Source organism: Poromitra crassiceps, assembly GCF_964638095.1.
Source record: "Poromitra crassiceps genome assembly, chromosome: 2".
NCBI classification, from domain to species: domain Eukaryota; kingdom Metazoa; phylum Chordata; class Actinopteri; order Beryciformes; family Melamphaidae; genus Poromitra; species Poromitra crassiceps.
The window spans coordinates 19,899,242-19,912,644 of record NC_139624.1 but is presented as its reverse complement, the minus strand read 5'-3'; the positions used below and the strand labels follow the sequence as shown (position 1 = coordinate 19,912,644).

Sequence of the window (13,403 nt, the reverse complement as noted above, 5' to 3'; positions counted from 1 at the left end):
ACATTGCAGCCAATGCAGCTGACGTGCTCTGGCTCAATACTGGTTCCATTTCAAACATGGAAATCCCAATGAGTTACTTCGACACACAAGTTAGGAAAATAAGGTCCAGGTTGAGAAATAGAGAAATTCTCCTTGCTGTGTCCACTTTGCCTTGTCTGCTTCAGTGGGTCATTTCCTACATTTCCCAAAATGCCTTTTAACAATCCCCATGGAAGGGGCATGAGTTTGCTTTCAGTCACAGGTGGCTGTGTGTGTCGACAACGGGCATAACTTATGTATGTCTGTTGTCCACACAACCACCTTATAACAACAGCTAGCTAGCCATCTACTTCATGAACTGTCTTTGAGCATGTTCACAATTTTAATGTTTTATATAGTGCCAAAGTCTCGCCATTGTGAGATTTCCCATGGGGCCTAAGGAAGTGAATTCCCCATTAGTTTTTCCATTGATGTTTTGTAAAATCCTTAAAAGAGTTTGACTTGGTCAAACCAAGCGATTCAGCGATATTCACAATCACAAGAGACCATAGAACATTATTAAGGGGGTTATGCATTAATACACTTTATCCATAGAACATTAAGGGGGTTATGCATTAATACACTTTATCCATAGAACATTATTAAGGGGGTTATGCATTAATACACTTTATAAGGGTTTTACAAAACGTCTATGGGGAAATAAATGGGGAATTAAATCCTTAGGCCCCATGCCAAACCTAGAAGAGGGCGTGGCTTTGGCACTGTTTTAAAGCAGTGGTTCGCAACCTGGGGGTCAGGGTGTCACAAGATGATTTGTAGAATAGGGAAAAAGTATATTTCTGTTATAAACATTTAATGTTCATTTTTTCCAGATTTTTCTTCATTTTTTATTTTCTTGAGAAATACAGGATAGTTTTCAGTCTCTAGGCCTCTTCTGATGAGATGAAACAACCTGAAAAGGTTGAACTCTGCACAATTGTGACAGGGGGTCACGAGTGGACATCACTTTGTTTGAAGGGGTCACGAGCCAAAAGGTTTGAGAGCCACTGTATTAAGGGAGTTAGAAGTACATTGCATAATGGTTTATTGAGGCTATTATTGTGCTTGGAGAAATTGGTCTCTGCCACTTCTACAGTGGATTTCTCCCTGTATCACTATTGAACATGAGTGTTTTAGATTGATGAAACTTTTTGGGTGAGGTCTCACTAGTCTGGTCACATGAACAGCTGCTGCTCTGTGTGCAGGACAGCTTGTTGATTTGTTAGCAACACTAAAGCATGTACACAAAGTCTACAATCACAACTGTCACCTTCAAGATCTCAGGGCTTACAGACCTCCAGGCAGGTGCCTCTTTTCCAGCATAATGGACATTTTAGATTCACAAACTATTTTCAGGATTTTTTTTAATGCATTTTATCATATTCAGCAATGCAAAGCAATATTTTACATTTACCAATAGAATAAAAGCATTTTTTTTAATCCAATGAACAGCAAGCTACTTTCTATCACAATATAGCAGCGATTTCAGTTAGTCTTTTGCTTTAAGCCCTGAGATCTGCACTTCACTGCTATGAAGGAAAGCTTGTAGAAATAAGACTAATATAGCAGAGCAGTCAGTGAGCAGTAAAACCACCAAGCGCAGTCACTTCATAGTGCTTTTAATAACAAATATCCCCACTTCATTTCAGCTCAAGTTGTCTTTTATGCATGTTTTCCCATTGTACCATAGTAGTGTTCAGACAGACTTTACCGGTTAACTATGCCACTGAACATTTTTCCCTCCTGCTAACCCACTAAAGTAGCTCAGCTTGTGCGTCTTTTTGAAATGCCATGTCCCCTTTGCAAATCACTTTCATTCAATGTTAATATCCAAATGAATATTCAGCCGCTGACAGTCTGCTTCTCTTTGGCAGACCGATGGGGAACATGGTCTGCGCACATCCATGAAATATTTATGCCAAATGAATTCATTTGTCTTGAGATGATTATTTTTTGATATTGTGATGAACCTTCTGTTAGAACATCGGTTAGTACCTGTACCAATAAAGTGTTGACTAACTAGGAGCCTGGTCACTCATTAGAAATCATTTCTATGTGTTTATAAAACAGCATGTGATCAAATATCAAAAGCTTGGATATGGGAACTTTGCCAACAGAAAGAGGATTTCATACCACATAAGAGAACAGGGTTCCCACGGTCATGGAAAAATCATGCAATTTCAAAATCTTGTTTTCTAGGCCTGGAAAAGTCCTGGAATTAGTCAAATCCTTTAAAGTTTTGGAAACGTGATTGAATTTTTGTTGTGCGTTACCTTCCATGGAATTTATTTTCTGTCGCGGTTGATGTAAAAGTAATTCCATCGAAAAGATCACTATACAGGCCACCTCGGACACACCTCTTCATATTGGATTTTAGTGCTTCTATTTCTTATAAATATTGTTCCTATTCTTATATTGGTTTCAATTTGTAATAAGTTGGTATTGATTAAAAGTCACCGCCTCACATTACATGGACATTTTATCCTGGATGCTTGAAAAGTCATGGGAAAATTATATCCATAATGAAAAGGTGCGGGAACCCTGAATAGAGCATTGCATCGCATCATATTGACTTTTCTGGCTTTGTGTTTATTGTGAGGCTAAGTCACAGCGTTTAGGCACAACATAAAAAATAAACTCAGGTCAGACATTTTCAGCTCAGAAATTAAAAGTCAATCTCATTCTCTTCAAATCTTTTGAAACAAAAAGATCCCTGTTGAAAAAGCTGTGCCTTTGCGTTAGTAGTGTGTGGTATTTCTTGTGCCGAAATCTCATGGCGTCCTTCAGTTGCTGTAGAATGGACTTTTTGCACACAGTCTCTAGCAGAGGCCCTGTCGCGGCCTCAGCCCTTAATCACGGCGATGGGCCGAAGTTTGATGGCTTTCTTGCTGATTCCAGCGTCATGGCACGTGTTGACCACATCTGTCACATTTTTATAAGACTCAGGAGCCTGGAAACAAAAGCACAACCATTATTACAGTCATATCAAAAACACTTTCATTCATCTTCATTATTGTTTCCATCGTGATTATCTACAATAAATTCACCAGCTAAACCCATTTCAAACTACTGGTGTCACGATACCAAATAGAAGTACTTTTGAGATACTAAATTCAATAATGAATTAGAAAAATGTTGACCAAATGTGTTATCTCAGCTGCAGCAGTCAGAGTCAGTCTGCATAATTTGGTTCATGGTCCCATATTAAATTCTTAATGCTTTTGTTTTCAAATCTACTGCTCAGGATAACAATGGCGTTCTTCATAAGTGTAGATCAATTTAAAGTGGAATTGAAGTTAGTTCAATGGAATGAATTTGGCTCCCAGCCAGCAAACTGGTGCTGCGGAAGCCAACACATGGGCATCGATCACGAGGGTGTCCCACATAAACGTATGTGGACGTACTGAAGAAAGATGCAGGGGCGGAAATGACTGGTGAGCTAGCCAGATGTATGGAGGATGATGATGACTGGAGAGATAGCCAGATGTATGGAGGATCCAGATGACTGGAGAGATAGCCAGATGTATGGAGGATCAAGATGACTGGAGAGATAGCCAGATGTATGGAGGATCCAGATGACTGGAGAGCTAGCCAGATGTATGGAGGATCCAGATGACTGGAGAGCTAGCCAGATGTATGGAGGATCCAGATGACTGGAGAGCTAGCCAGATGTATGGAGGATCCAGATGACTGGAGAGATAGCCAGATGTATGGAGGATCAAGATGACTGGTGAGATAGCCAGATGTATGGAGGATCAAGATGACTGGAAACGCTGCTGGAAGGCTTGTCTGAGGACAGCCTAATAATAATTTGAAAACTAATGGCTGGTTCAGATTACAAGAGTTTTTCACCAATTTATCCCTGATTTGAGTCTTGTCAGAAGCAAAGTTCGGCACAGAGTATCTCTAATGTGAGCTGTGTGCAGATCAAATCTGAACCCGCCTGAAATGTTCCAAGATGCATCGGAGCTGCCCCAATCATTTGTAACCTGTCTGATATTTGCGAGTATCTGCTTTCAACATCTATCTATCTATCTATCTATCTATAAGCCTATCTTTCAGCCATCGGGCTGAAACTTTCATGAAGTGTAAAGAGCACAGTGACCTGACGGAGCCGGATTTTTAAATTGGGGCAGATTAATTGCCCTATGCCCTAAGGCTGAGGCTAGAGCCGCAGGGCAGGCGAGCCCAGTTCCAATACTGGAACAATTGACAGTGCGTAGTAACGTTAAACCTTTTAGCACTAGACTAGCTAGCGATAGCTACCAACGTTATCGGTATTAAAGGAGAATTTAGTTTTTTTTAACCTGGACCCCTCTCCTCACATTAATTATGATCTGACGACTCACCCAGTGATCTCCGCAGCGTTTCTGGCCGTCCCGCGATACTTTCCTGCTGGCTGGCCAACTACCTGTAGTAGGAAAGTATCGCGGGACTTGATGAGACTTGATGACCGAGATCACGAATGAGGTAATTTGATCCCTGGGAGACTCCAGGAAACAGCCCGGGAGGAAATATCAGTCTGGTGCTTGTTGAGGGATGAGATTATGACGATATGTGGTGAAAACGGGAATAAAACTGGCTATTTAGATGCAGGAAAGACAGGCTGCCACTTGGCCCCCACGGAGCTCTATTTTACCACTGGATTGGAGAGTATTGATCTCAAAACAACGCGTAGGACGGCCAGACACGCTGCGGAGATCACTGGGTGAGTTGTCAGATCATAATTAATGTGAGGAGAGGGGTCCAGGTATAAAAAAAAACGAAATTCTCCTTTAACAAACAGATAGCCTATTAAAACTGACGGTTAAAATCTCACCTCCGGTCCTCCTGATCGGACAGCCCACTCGACTCGGCCTGTCTATCTTCAGCCAGTTCCTCATCCAAACTCACCTTTCACTTTTCTTTGCTGAATGACTGCAAACTGCTAACACACCAAATCAGCTGTTCTGTGCCGTTTGTATCTGACTGCCTCCTGCCTCTCCATGGTCACGTCAGTTTCTCCGTCAGCCAGGCATGATCAACTTCATAATATCTTAGAGTGTGTGATGCAGTGTCATGTTCTAAACTTGTAGTGTAGCTTGTTTGCGATTTGAGAGAAGAAAACCTGTTCTGTTTCTCCTTATGTGTGTGTGTGTGTGTGTGTGTGTGGTGGTTCAAACTCCTGTCATTTGAGCCCAGCTTAAGTCCTCACAATGTTGGACCCTGATTGATTCAAATAAGGTCAACTTGCAGAGTGGTGGATTTCCACTTGGCATTGGTACTGTACTGTAATGTAATGTAATGCATTGGTACTGAAGTCAAGATTCTAGTATTGTGACAACACTAAAAGTACCAGGTGTACTACGGTTTAAGTATATTGTCCCTACCTCCTCCATGACCAGTTTGGGCGAGGCCACTCGGATGGCGATGCCCTTGTCTGCCAGCTTGTCCAGCACGTCCTGGAAGTCCAGGTTCCTGCGGGACTTTGCTCGAGACAGAGCACGACCCTGTAGTGTAGAAACAGGCAAACGTTGGTCAAAAGTCACTGCAACAACCATTTTAGTTCTTCAGATCAACTGCTACATAGGGCTGACCCAAATGCTTTGAAGCTTCAATCGATGCCATTCGTAATCGATGTCCAAATCAGTATTCGAATGCTTCGTGTTTTTCTTCCCTTAATTTATTTTAAATAGTAATCCAACATTAACTATTACTTATTCTCTCAGGCAAGGACATTTAAACTTAGTGATAGTTTTGTGCCTCACAGCTCTCATCCAACGTTAACTTACCAGCACTGAAACGGTGACAGTTTGACCATGCAGCCACCAGTCTAAACTGTACATATGTGCAAATTCGTTTTTCAGGCTGTAATTTATTTTATGTGCTTATTGCACATTTTGTCTCCATTCTCGTTTCGAAAAATCCTTGAAGTCCGATTTTTGTCAACTTCTCACTGAAGCTTCGAAGTCCAAAAATGGTATTCGGGGACAGCCCTACTTCTTTAGAGAGGCAAAGTGACCGCCTACTTCCTGCTTCAGCACTGTACCCGAGATTTTCATCCGCCATTCATTTTCCCATAGACATTTCATAAAATGCTTATAAAAATAGTTTTACTTGGTCAAACCAAATGGTTCAGATATATTTAGAAACAGGAGAGACCACATAACATTTCACTCGGACCAAAACGTAACAAAATTGCGGATTTAAAGAAAATATGTTTTCGATGTAGTTTTTTTAAGTTTTGGTCCAAGTGAAATGTTCTATGGACTCTCCCGATTCTAAATATAGCTGAGCCGTTTGGTTTGACCAAGTAAAACTATTTTTATAAGCATTTTACGAAATGTCTATAGGAAAATAAGGGGCGGATAAAAATCTCTGGTACAGTGCTGAAGCAGGAAGTAGGCGATCACTTTTCCTCTCTATATGTACGAAACAAGTAACATGGAGTGCAGAGAGAGGGGAGGTTCTTTCTGTACTAATTTCTCTCGTACCGCTCCGTGGCAGGTCGTGCCGAAGGTTTCAGTCATGCCTTGCTCGGTTCCTGTTAGGACGTAGCTGCAGGTTCCCATGGTGCCTCCAATCAGCACGGGCTGACCTGTGAGCTGATTGGACAGATGAAGAAGAAGAAACCATGAAAACTTGTTCCAAACTGACTGTTCAACCCTCTGCGTTTTGAAAAATCACCTCGTTGTTCTCTCTCACGATGCATTATTTTAGAAATAAGTCCTGTTCTTATTTTGAGGTGAGGAAAGGGTCGCCTGGTAAACCATCCTGTCATTGACTTTGACTATCTGGGACCTGTTGGTCAGAAAGTCAAAGATCCAGTCGCACATGGACTTGTTAACACCCACCTGAAGAAGTTTGTCACACAGCCTAGCCGGGATAATATTATTAAAAGCGCAATTTATTTATTTATTAAAATCAATAAACAAAGTCGAGCGTCACACTAGACAGATACTTGGCTACTAGTTTCTCAAACACCTTCATAATAACAGAAGTCAAAGCCACGGGTCTATAATCGTTTAGACAGGTGACATTAGTTTTCTTAGCTACAGGGACAATTATTGCTGATTTGAAGCAGGCTGGTTACTTTACACGCCTTGAGAGACGAATTAAAAATGTTGGTCTCAGTACATGCCTGGTAGTCGACGGCGATGAGCGGGTGGTGAGGGGGGAAGGCTCGGGTGGAGCCCTTGCGGTGGATGAGCAGCGTCTTCTGCTTGCCGTCCACCATGTGCTCCTCCACCTTGGCGATGTTGTGGGACACATCGTAGATCACGTGCATGTCCAGGTCGTCCGGCGTCGTGGTAAACACCTTGGCGAAGGCCTGGGAAACACAGCCGGGACACCACACAGTCAGGGAAGGGTACAACCGCCATGCTTCCGCGGCTTTTGAAGGCCAATACCAAGGCTAGTTACCCGTCTGGTGAGTAAGGCCATGGAGGGTCTGTTGACCCAGGCATAGTTACCTGTCTGGTGAGGAAGGCCATGGATGATCTGTTGACCGAGGCATAGTTACCTGTCTGGTGAGGAAGGCCATGGAGCATCTGTTGACCCAGGCATAGTTACCTGTCTGGTGAGGAAGGCCATGGAGCATCTGTTGACCCAGGCATAGTTACCTGTCTGGTGAGGAAGGCCATGGAGGATCTGTTGACCCAGGCTAGTTACCTGTCTGGTGAGGAAGGCCATGGAGGATCTGTTGACCGAGGCATAGTTACCTGTCTGGTGAGGAAGGCCATGGAGGATCTGTTGACCCAGGCTAGTTACCTGTCTGGTGAGGAAGGTCATGGATGATCGGTTGACCCAGGCGTAGTTGCCGGCAGCGGCCATACCCTTCAGATAGTCTTGACCCTCGTCAGACATGATGCGAGCACAGGCCAGCTGCCGGTCATTCACGATGATCTTGTCCCTCTTCATCGCCTTCTCCATGGCAACGAGGGCATCTACGAAAATTAAGCATGTGTAAAGGAGTTTGCACACAGTCTGTTTTTTCCGTATGCGTCTTTTTTATGCGTCATCCGGAAACAAATCTTCACGCACAGAAACCTTGCACACTGACTCCAATGCGTTTTATTGTTATGTTTGTCGTTCTATTCTCAATACGAGACAAATATTCCTCCTCTCCTGTATCCACATTACAACATGACAGGTGACAGGCAGCAGTGGCTGATCTGCAGCAGCGGTGATGTGGACTGGAGAAGGCAGCTGGCAGCAGGTCGGGGAATGGTGACTGCACTGGACAGGAGCTCCGTGCAGCATCTATCTCATCTATGGTGGTCGGTCGCCATTGTTGTTAGTTCTGGCACACTTAGAAAAATTAATTTAAGAGCGCACACCGAAAAAGGTGCAGGTCAACGGTTTGTATAACTTTAAAAAAGAAGAAGATCGCACACTTCTCTCTTGCACTTTAAAAACGATTTAATTTGACTATTTTACCAACATGTTTCGACTACTGGCTTCTTCAGGGTGTAAAGTCAAACTGTGAGAGCAACATACATAGGTTTCACACAGACACACTTGACAACAGCTTGACAATGCCATTAGTCCCGCCTGTAAACTCAGTGGAGTGGGTGGATTCGAAGGTCTGGAATTTTTAAGCCCTTAAATTGTAATAATCTAAAACTTTTTCAGGCTTTTTAAAGACCTGCAGATTGCCTGATCCTGTCAAAAGCAATAGATGCTGTGAAACGGATTCAGAGGGAAACAGCACCTACCTGTGGCCACTTGGTGGCCCAATCCTCTGCTGCCACTGTGGATCATCACACAGACTTGGCCCTTGTGGTCGATGCCCATCTTCTTAGCAGCGTAGTCGTTGTAGATCTCATCCACAACCTGGATCTCACAATAGTGGTTCCCTGCTCCTAAAGTACCCAGCTTCAGGAGACAAGAAAAAGCAAGTAACATACCTTTACACCTAAACCCTTTCTGTATGGCCTTCTGTAGATTTGTTAAAGGTATACTATGCAATTATTTCATTAAAAATATGATATGCAATCATGCAAGAGTTGTCAGTTTAACGGCACTAAATGCGATATTCAGCACTACTAGATGTCCACAAAAGACGATTATATATCTAGCGAGACATGCGAGATTGTGTTGAAAGCAGTGAAAAAAGCCACGCCCCCTCTCTGTCTTGTGGAAACATGGTCTGTTTATATTAGGGGTGTCAAAAATAATCGATTATAAGATGCATCGCGATGCGGACGTGCACAATTCTGCATCGATTCACATATGTCAAAAATCGATTATTACATTATTTACATTTTCTGGGAAACGGAAGGTCAAATCGCGATGCCTCTACAAGACTATATGTATTTTTTCACCCCGAATCTAACGATGCCACCCCCCGAGTCTCTACGAGTTACGCTTACGGAGATACAAGCCGTTTGTCGGCTAGCAGCTAGCTTTAGCACTTTTGCTTATCAAATGTTGAACGCTCCGGTGGAATGGTGTCCAGCCTGTTATTTTGTGTCCTGTCACATCATCAAGGTTCTGCTTCTGGCACCATGCATGTTTATATGATGGATGCTCAGTCAGGTGACATGTTTTGACTCGTTCTTTATTGAAACTTAACGTGAGTAAAGCTTAACGTCAGTGAAGCTTGTGCTTCTTCTTCTTCTGCACTCTCTACTTTTACTGTGGCTTTCCTGCATTCTTGGAACCCTGACTGCCACCTGTTGGCTAACTCTTGTAACAGAGGGCAGCATTTGTATTAATAAAATATAATGGAAGTGCATTTGTTTATTTTAATTATGGATCATAATACAATGCAATTCCAAATGCACTTCATTTTAAAAGTAGCCACACAGTGAGAAAAAAGAAAGTGAGAAAAAATAAATCATGTATTGGGGGAAAAAAGTGATGCATCGATAATAATTTTATAATCGAATCGTAGCCCTCTGAATCGTAAGGCCAGTGAAGATTCACAGACCTAGTTTATATCAGCCTGCTGCTTCTTCGGCCCGAAGTCTCCTGCTTTGTTTCTGTGGATTTAGCTCTTTTCCGTGTTTATAAATGGAAAGAGGTATCGGTACTCAGATAAGTACTTGAAGTACTTAAGGTGAGGTGCACACAGACTGGGGGTTACCTGGGGCAGCCCTCTCTTCTTGGCCTTGGAGGAGACCTTGTTGGGGTCGGCCTGCAGCATGCGGCCATACTCCTCGCAGTGCTCCTTGTCCTCGGCCCAGGCATAGCCCTCCCTCAGGGACCAGTCCACCCCCATCTCCAGCGCCTCCTCCAGGTCCCTGCAGCGCCACACCATCATCACATACAGTAGCACGTGTAAAAAGGTATCGTGTATCAGTGTAACACCTACTATCCACACCATCATCACATACAGTAGCACGTGTAAAAAGGTATCGTGTACCAGTGTAACACCCAGTATCCACACCATCATCACATACAGTAGCATGTGTAAAAAGGTATCGTGTACCAGTGTAACACTCACTACCACACCATCATCACATACAGTAGCATGTGTAAAAAGGTATCGTGTACCAGTGTAACACTCACTACCACACCATCATCACATACAGTAGCACGTGTAAAAAGGTATCGTGTAGCAGTGTAACACCCAGTATCCACATCATCATCACATACAGTAGCACGTGTAAAAAGGTATCGTGTAGCAGTGTAACACCCAGTATCCACATCATCATCACATACAGTAGCACGTGTAAAAAGGTATTGTGTACCAGTGTAACACCCAGTATCCACACCCTCATCACATATAGTAGCACGGGTAAAAAGGTATTGTGTACCAGTGTAACACCCAGTATCCACACCATCATCACATACAGTAGCACGGGTAAAAAGGTATCGTGTACCAGTGTAACACCCAGTATCCACACCGTCATCACATACAGTAGCACGTGTAAAAAGGTATTGTGTACCAGTGTAACACCCAGTATCCACACCCTCATCACATACAGTAGCACGGGTAAAAAGGTATCGTGTACCAGTGTAACATCTACTATCCTCATCATCATCACATACAGTAGCACATGTAAAAAGGTATCGTGTACCACTGTAACACATACCAATACCATCCTGGGAATATTACTGTATGCTGATCCGGAGGCAACAGACATGAAATGTCGACCCAATATTATTTTTACTGGTGATATTTGTGGTATGAGAATTTTGTGTCCCTTTTTTCTAGGAGTTCTTACTTGGCGCTCATGGGAATGACTCCCTTGGACCCCACTCCCACTGGGATGTGGTCGAACAGCGCCTGGGCCAGCTGCTCCTTCACCGGTTGGACGTCTCCCTCATCCAGGTTGGTCCTCAGCAGGCGCACGCCGCAGTTAATGTCGAACCCCACACCGCCTGGAAAGTCACAGAGCATTGACCAATCAGTTCATGTCGAACCCCACACCGCCTGGACTCATTGACCAATCAGTTAAGGCCTAAACATGGTCGTCCGTCCGCCTCGAATTGCAGCCGTCTCGCCGTCTGGCGGGGCCAGTGAGCCCTACATGCTCGGACGCCACTACGCCCTCCCTCATCCCACCCTCCCTCCTCCTGTGGAAGCTCCGTGTGAAAATGGCGGAGATTGTGTGCCAGGCAGTCTGAATGAAATTGAATGTAAACGTTCCCAATTCTATGTATTAAATTCTAAAAAACGACCCTCAACATTTGGGAAGGCTAAGCCACACAACTAGTTCGTTATAATCTAACGTCATGCTTTGAAAGGCGACTTTACGATGATGAGCCAAGGCAACGGCCAGTCACAACTCTCGTGCAGCTGACGTCACGCACGTATCGTCGGCGCTGAGTCACATTTTCAAGCAGCCCCCGTCAGCCGACGGCGCCCCCTCCCCGTATGACGGCGCTCCACCCGCCGTCATACGGGGAGGGCGGGGCGAGGCTCTGACGGGCGACCATGTTTAGGCCTTTAATGTCGAACACCACACCGCCTGGAAAGTCACAGAGCATTGACCAATCAGGGCATGTTTGGCACTTGTGTGAGCAGACAGCTACAGTAAGACAAACCAAACGTGAGAGTATCACGCACCTGGAGACACCACAGCGTTGGGGTCACTCATGTCAAAGGCTGCCATGTTTCCAATAGCAAATCCGTATCCGGAGTGGACATCTGGGAGACCAATGGATTTCTGTGGAACAATGAAGAGTGTCAACACACCTTCAAATCCCTCTGAAGGTTCATAAAGGGTATGAGTGTAATGCTACCCACATGTACTATTCCAGGCAGCGCAGCAACATTCCCAATTTGTTTCATGGCCGGAAGGAACCCACCAAAACCTGAGAAAGAATGAATTTACACAGGTGAATCACAAAAGATGTCAACATAAATATTTGCATGTATATAGTGATGATGTATTTGCGTGTATATAGTGATGATGTTGGGGGCCGAGCCACCAACCTCCTCCTCTACAGGCGTTGCGTAGCTCCTCAAACATCAGTTTCTCAAGCGGATCATTGACATAGAATATTCCTTCAACCTGGAAAGACAGGGAAGTCGTCATTTGTCACTGAGCTGAGAATAGACCACTATGAGCTATGGGGGGGAAACGACGGGGGGGTGGGGGGGCTCGAAAATTATGTAATTTTTTATTTTGGCTCCAAACGAAATATTTTATGGTCACTCACGATGAATCAGGTCGTATCTACGATTTACGAACATGAATATACCAGCGTCCTGAGAAGGGCTATAACGTTAGCGTTATGTTACAGGCAAAGCACTTCTCAATAAAATGTCAACTTTGGCAATGAAGCTATGTGAACCGTTTTTAAATGCCGATATGGTATCACACCCTATTTTAAATACGTGGACGCACGTAACATGTGCTAGCAAAGACAGGTTGACTGGAGCTGTAGCCTACAGCTAGCTAAAAAGCTAACTAAATAGTATTTCACACTGTAGTCTCTGTCTCTCACCTGCATATTCGGAACAAACCCCTTTTTAATCCGCCAGCAGTTCTTGCCAATCTTATCTAAGTACTGCAACTCATCATTATAAGTTCGACTCATTGTGCAGTTTAGATTACACTCGTTTTTGAAGTCTTCACCAGAGCCTTGCCGACTGCAGTAGTGCAATGCCAACACAGACAGCTACGGAAGCCCAAGTGTATTTACCTAATAAAAACGCGTTACCAAATTGCTGTGACGCAACTGGCGCAATGGCGCACTGGCGCAAAGGCGCAACTCACTAATTGGAAAATAAACGGGTATGAGACTGATAAATAATAGTCATTCAGCCAACCCTCAAGTGCAAATGGAAGTTATGTGCAAAAAATATATTCCAGAAATCTGAACAAAAAAGCCACAAAATTCTTGTTTCATTTTGTTCAAACGCCAAGAGAGACATCACTGCTCCCTAATGTTGTCCCTATCAGCCACTCCATTGTGATGTTATCTACTCCATTGACATTGTTTTTGTG

General features: G+C 43.8%; 1 protein-coding gene across 1 annotated transcript; it reads right to left on the bottom strand.

Annotated features, from left to right (window-relative positions):
• Positions 1 to 2,586: 2,586 nt before the first annotated feature.
• On the bottom strand, positions 2,587 to 13,055 carry rtcb (RNA 2',3'-cyclic phosphate and 5'-OH ligase). Its single transcript, XM_083631980.1, has 12 exons — positions 12,901 to 13,055; positions 12,386 to 12,464; positions 12,197 to 12,264; positions 12,017 to 12,116; positions 11,172 to 11,328; positions 10,088 to 10,244; positions 8,715 to 8,874; positions 7,768 to 7,943; positions 7,139 to 7,327; positions 6,492 to 6,602; positions 5,388 to 5,507; positions 2,587 to 2,968 (listed from the first exon to the last, which is right to left on the bottom strand). Exons 1-12 carry the CDS (start codon positions 12,991 to 12,993, stop codon positions 2,861 to 2,863), a joined length of 1,518 nt encoding a protein of 505 aa, XP_083488106.1. The 5' UTR covers positions 12,994 to 13,055; the 3' UTR covers positions 2,587 to 2,860.
• Between the last annotated feature and the right edge of the window lie 348 nt (positions 13,056 to 13,403).